This window comes from Rutidosis leptorrhynchoides, chromosome 4, assembly GCF_046630445.1.
Source record: "Rutidosis leptorrhynchoides isolate AG116_Rl617_1_P2 chromosome 4, CSIRO_AGI_Rlap_v1, whole genome shotgun sequence".
In the NCBI taxonomy this organism is placed as follows: domain Eukaryota; kingdom Viridiplantae; phylum Streptophyta; class Magnoliopsida; order Asterales; family Asteraceae; genus Rutidosis; species Rutidosis leptorrhynchoides.
The window spans coordinates 483,725,244-483,731,637 of record NC_092336.1 but is presented as its reverse complement, the minus strand read 5'-3'; the positions used below and the strand labels follow the sequence as shown (position 1 = coordinate 483,731,637).

Sequence of the window (6,394 nt, the reverse complement as noted above, 5' to 3'; positions counted from 1 at the left end):
AAATCAGTGCAGATAGTTGCTGAAACTCAGTTAGAGTTCGACCCGTCGATTCACGAAACCAGTCCCAAGCACCAACTGTGAGGTTTCCATCTCGAACAACTCTTTCTTTGACCGCTGCAACTTTGTTTCTTTCCAACCGATATAATATGTTGAAGACCTGCTCGAACGGAACATCGCTAGCCCATGAGTCCCTCTAAAATGACGTGCTACCCCCGTCTCCAATAAACTAGGGAGATTTATATATTTATTTACTAGGGAGATTTTTTATGCTCTCTAGCTTGGTTGGATTTCTTTTAGTTGTGTGGTTTCAGAGATATCAACCCTAAATGTGTATGAGTTGTGTTTGGTTTGTTACGGGTGGTTGACTTTTTGCTTGCACAACAATTTTCACATACCACGCCTTTTGAGTTTCTGTTTTCAATGTCTTTTGACTCTATTAATTGAGACAACAGTAAACGTTGATTTATTGACGACTTAACGACCGCTTAGAGCCTAAATTGAATTACAGGCCGACTTTAAAACTCCTGAAAATATGATTCCACCATTTCTATAGCATGTCATTTTTATCTTTATCATTATCTTTATTTTTTGTTTTTTTGTTTATCTTTAATTTTTAATTTTGTTTATCTTTTTTTTAATTTTAATATTTATTATTTTCGTTGACTGGATGTTTTCACGGAAGCAATCTTTATACTATGGAGTAGAGAGTGAATGACTTTCTCTTTACGTAGGTCTAGAATTTTTTCTCTGACACGTGATTAGACAAATCACTTATCTTCTATATTAAAGTAAACCATGTGAGGGATTAAGTATTGTTGTTGTTGGAGATTTTTTATTTATAAAGGGAAAAAAATATTAACAGCAAAAGATGGTGAACTGACTGACACACAGGCATAATAATAATAAAAAAGAAAGAACCAAAGCAACAGCTCTTCTTCTTCTTCTTCTTCTTCTTCTTCTTCTTCTTCTTCCATTTTCATTTTATTTCTCCCATCAACACTCCACCTCTCATCTCTTCACGTGCTTCCAGTTCATTTCAAATTAGGGTTTCTTTTTATTATTTTTATCTATTAGAACTTCAATTATATTATTATTTTAATAACTTACAACCACCGACATACATCCTTTGATGCGCTCAAATTCCAACCAGATCCAACCACCTTCCACCCTTTTATAACTTCCATCACACCCCAATTCCTCTCCCATTTCCTCAATTTTGACCTAGGTTTCAATTTTACCAATTTTACCGCTACTTGATCTATTCATCTTACAATTCACCGTGTATTCATTTACGTCGAGTTACTTTAGTTGCTGACGTCATCAATTCAGATTGGAATATAATTGCTTCAAATGTTAGGGCTTACATACAGTGATTGAATATTTAATGTATTTGGGGATAATTATTATTGATAGCAAAATTAGAGAAAATGCCGGGTTCACCGGCGATGAGATTCTCGCCGGAGACGGAACGGAGAGGTGATTGTCATAACAGAAGGCGTAGTATTGAAAATGGAGTATTTATAGTTAATAATAATGAAGAGAGAGATGAAGATGATGATCTTGCTTTATTTAATGAAGTGCAGAACAAAGAGTGTGATAACTTTTTGTTGCAGTCTAACGATGATTTTGAGGACACATTTGGTAAAATTTTAAATTCTTGTTTATGTAATGTTTAAGTTAATCTGCTTATTTAATGTAAATTGATTAATTGATTGATATATTAATGTAATTTTAAATGCTGTGGCTTAAAAACTAATGAGTTCTGTTTTTATGTTATCTAATTTCATTGCAGCGACCAAGTTGCGGCATTTTTCGGATCACAAGGTTGGTATGAAGGTTGCTAATGAAGGAGAAAGCAGTGATCTTCTCAATGTAGAAGAGGACAAGAACGATTACGAATGGTTTGTAGTTATTTATTATTTATTTTTTGATGTTCAATTATAACAAGTTGATGTCTTGTTAGGTTTTAGACTAATTTGTTTTATGATTATGAAGGTTGATAACTCCTCCTGATACTCCTTTGTTTGTCTCATTGGATGATGAGACACCTCAAGTTAATGTTCAACAGAGGGGTAGACCTCGAGCACAACCGATTTCAATTTCCAGATCATCCACAGTAAGCCAGTTATGCTGGTTAAGTTTATACTTATTAATGTTAGGGGGTGTTTGGATTTACGTTATCTGTTTTAACAATTTAGATAAATAGATACGGCTTATGATTTCTGATTTTTATTAAAGTAAGATGATCAATAATTAACTTTTGGATAACTGGTTTTATGCCCCCTGCACCAAAAGTGATTTATCTGGCTTTAAATGAAAGTTACCTATGTACCCTATTTTTAACTTAATTTGAGAGACTTCCTCTGTTTTCTTTGTTTTCTTCTTGTTTTGCAAACTAAGTGAAATAATTGATTTTTTACCATAAAATGTGACAAAATGTACCTCCTTGTGTTTTGCAAAAAATGTTCTCTGTTAATTTCGATCACGAATTTCTTAAATTATCAAAATTTGTTAAACGTCAGTTTATCTGATGTTTAGAATTTTAAAAAGGAGCACATCCAAACACCTTCTACGATCGTTTTATACACTGATATATCTATATTTAATCATAACTTTTGCTAATGTGGGTAATGTATGTTTATATTACAGATGGATAAGAGTCATAGAAGCAGTAGAGGTAGTCCAAGTCCAAATCAGTTAAGCCCATCTCCACGATCTTGTGAACCCGTATTTCAACCAAGAGGTCGGGCGTCTTCAGTACCCAGTTCTAGTCCACCGCCTACTCGAAGGCCCGCCACTGGATCAAGAAGACCATCTTCCCCATCAATTAAACCTTCTACTCCACCCCGACGAGCTTCTACGCCAAATTCAAGGAGATTAAGCACGGGTTCTGTTAGTACAATCAACACTGGTGCAAAGGTTATTTCGGGAAACTCGGTTTCACCTAAAGTGAAGGCATGGCAGGTTAACATTCCAGGGTTCTCCACGGAAGTACCTCCAAATCTGAGGACTTCGTTGGCTGATCGGCCCGCATCGTATGTACGTGGGTCCTCACCTGCATCAAGAAATGGAAGACATTCGATGTCACCGATTGGCTCGAGAAGCATTAGCTCATCTCATAGTCAGGATCGAGATAGATTTAGCGCTTATAGTAAAGGATCAATCGCATCTTCTTATGATGATGACGTTGAATCTCTTCCGTCTATTACTGTTGATGGGTCAGAACGGTCAAATTCTAAAAAAGCAAGTGGCTTTAGGAATAATAAAGCAATTCTTCCCCAAAAGCCAATCAGAGCTGTTTCATCTAGCTCTGCTCCAAAAAGATCTTTTGATGTGGCACTTCGACAAATGGTACTTTATTATGTTTTCAATAATTTTGTGTTTCTATTTCTGTGCGTGCAGCCTTGTTTATAATTTCATTTATAAAAAATTCTAAATAAGGAAATGACATTTGTAACGTTTTAATGTTTTTGTGTAGGATCACAGAAAAGGTCCTCAAAATATGTTCAGACCACTGCTCTCGAGTGTACCTACTTCGAACTTTTATGCTGGGAAACCAAGTCCTGCTTGGAATTCTTCATTAACTACTAGCAGTAATGCAAGTTCTGATCCAGGCACCAGTGGCCCACATTATATCGAAGAACGTGATCCAGATGAGGACGATGCAACTTCAGGACATGTGAAGGTCCAAGATTGTAATATCGATGATGAAGTATTCATGATTGAACAACCCGAATCTTTGAATGAAGGTGAAGGAGGCGAAACTCGTGAGTTTTCACCATATGAAGATGGCTGTGAAAATGTTACACAACTTGATATTGTAACTGCTGAAATTTCAAATGCTTTCAATGAGATTTACGATTTGCCAAAAGATGATAGCAATAAGGATGTGTTAATTTGTTCAAGATGTGGTTGTAGTTACTCTGTTATCACGCAAACAGAAGATGACATTAAACTTTGTCCAAATTGCTGGAAATCAAATTCTGCTTTGACCATTAGTGATATGGTGACGCAAACTGAAGATGATGACATGCTTGAGGAAACTCAACACAACATGGAAAGTCAAACGACCGTAGATGAAGTAACTTCTGAAAGCGAATCACAATTTGAGCAACAGAAAAATTTAGTGATGGAAGGTGAAAATACATGTCATGAGGAAAGTCAACACACCATTGACTTTGCAAAATCTTCTTCTCTGTCAACAAAAGTTTACCATCAAGTTATTTGTCAATCAAGTTTAAGTTATAGTGATGAAGGGAGTGAGCAAATTCAATCTGATGACTCTCCAAATTCAAAGGTTGACTATCAGAAGTCAATGATTGAGACTATGGAGGTAGAAGGGATTTCAATAGTGCTCAAAAGGTCAACTAGTATAAGGCAACCTATTATCCAAAGAGGGAACTTTTCAGCCAGTAGCATCTCGTATGATGATTTTTCATATGCGAGAGCCAGTACAAACAGCATGAGAAGCTCGATAGGACGTGGGAGTGTGTCCGCATCATCTTCGGTTGACTTTGGACCTCGTTTTCAGCGTCAATTAAGTAGCAGGAAATCCGATATTGAAAATTACAAATATGACCCTGTGAATGAAAAGTTTCGTCGTAGTGTATCTTCTGTATCTGGAATATCTAGTCATGCTTTCCATCCTTCTGGTGTTGGAACGAGCACACTTGATATTTCTGAGGTGTCTACTGTCCCCGTGGAGAGAGATATTGCTGACTCAGCATCTGAAGGACCTCAAGAAAACCCGAATGAAAACAGCACTTTCGTTGAAAATGAAGGTGTCGTTAACATAGGAACAACGGCTCTTGATTCAAAGGAACTTGTGCTATCTGAATTGCCGGATAACGAAGTGCCTTTTTCGTTACAGAAAGTTGAAGACATGGAAATGGATACAAGTTCTTTATTTACGTTGACCTATGAAAAAGTTGAAGACTTGAGAAAGGATATAAGTGATTTGACAACTTGTACATTTGAAGAAGATTCAAGTCTGAATCTTTGTGCTGAGAACACTGACTATGCAGAGGTTCAATTGGATGCTATATCGGAAGGAGAAGTTGATCACGGTTGTTCTTTGTCATCGTCTCAATGTTCAGAAAGCAGTGTAGAAGAGATTCGGGACCCACATGAATCTACTTCGTTTGCTAAAGATCTGGAAGTTTCTGTTGTGGGCTGTGACACCTCAAATCATTCAACCAGCATTATGGGTACGTTACATTCTGAGTTTTAAGTCAAGTCTTTTTTGCATTCTAGCTTTTAGTTTAGTATACTGTAGATGATATATATGTGACATGCTAACTAGCCTTTGCACATAAAGTTCATGAGTATCTTTCAATCACAGCGTACTACAATGTGTCTAATTGGGTGGGTCACGGCTCAATATGTGTGATTTTGTAAGTTGGTCCGATTGGGTCAGCTCACATACATATTTTGTTGACCTAATATATTATATCTGCTAAATATATAATGTCAAAAACCAGATTTTCACCAAGCAAAAGCTATTAACCTTGTACTAACTTGAAGTTCATATTTTTCAGAGGAATCAATGGTTTTGGTAGAATGCCATGGAGGAACAAAAGTAAGAAGTTTGACACTAGAAGAAGCAACAGACACAATACTCTTTTGCAGCTCAATTGTTCAAAACTTAGCCTCTGAAGCTGCAACTTTAGCCATTGAGAAAGAAACACCGCCTGATCTTCCCGATAACAATCTTTCTTTTCCACTTATTCCAGCTGTCGCAAAAGGTTACTCGGATCCCAAAGAGGTTCAAGCCAAAAAAACAATCAAACCGTCATCAAAATCCCAAAAGAAGAAGAAAATAATGGAGAAAGACACCATGATGGATCCTACCAGACTGAATGACGGTGAAAAAACTGATTTATCAAAAACACCACGTATTGTTTATTCTAATAATAAAGAAAATACAAGACCGCCGAAGCTAGAATCTAAATGCAACTGCATAATAATGTGAGAGTTTGCTTTAACTTTTGATTTTGATTGATGATGTAAGTATTGTAAAGTTAATATAGTTAGGTTAGTGCCACGAAGGTTAATTTAGCATAAACCCCTAATTCTTTTATTATTGTGTGATTACTTGGCAATTGTTGATTGTTTGAATATGAAGGATTGATTGTTTCTTGAATATTTTGTAACTTGAAAATATATGTTTCTTATAATCTATGTTCTCAATCTCAATGCATTGGTTCATTATTAAGTGCTATATTCATATTAACAAACCACATTTTGGTTTTGGTACTCAAATGCATATGATTCTAAATCCTCAAACTCTTGTATTCTTATCCTTGTAAGTAAAAAATCAGAATCTTTTAATTACTTAATTCACCCACTTGCAGAAATTTATACTACCCATTTGCAAAGTTTGAACAAAGAAAGA

At 35.9% G+C, this 6,394-nt stretch overlaps 1 protein-coding gene across 1 annotated transcript; it reads left to right on the top strand.

Moving 5' to 3' along the window:
* The first annotated feature begins 925 nt into the window (after positions 1–925).
* On the top strand, positions 926–6,138 carry LOC139844593 (uncharacterized). Its single transcript, XM_071834826.1, has 6 exons — positions 926–1,641; positions 1,793–1,901; positions 1,996–2,116; positions 2,650–3,351; positions 3,479–5,207; positions 5,538–6,138. Exons 1-6 carry the CDS (start codon positions 1,428–1,430, stop codon positions 5,969–5,971), a joined length of 3,309 nt encoding a protein of 1,102 aa, XP_071690927.1. The 5' UTR covers positions 926–1,427; the 3' UTR covers positions 5,972–6,138.
* The last annotated feature ends 256 nt before the right edge of the window (positions 6,139–6,394 follow it).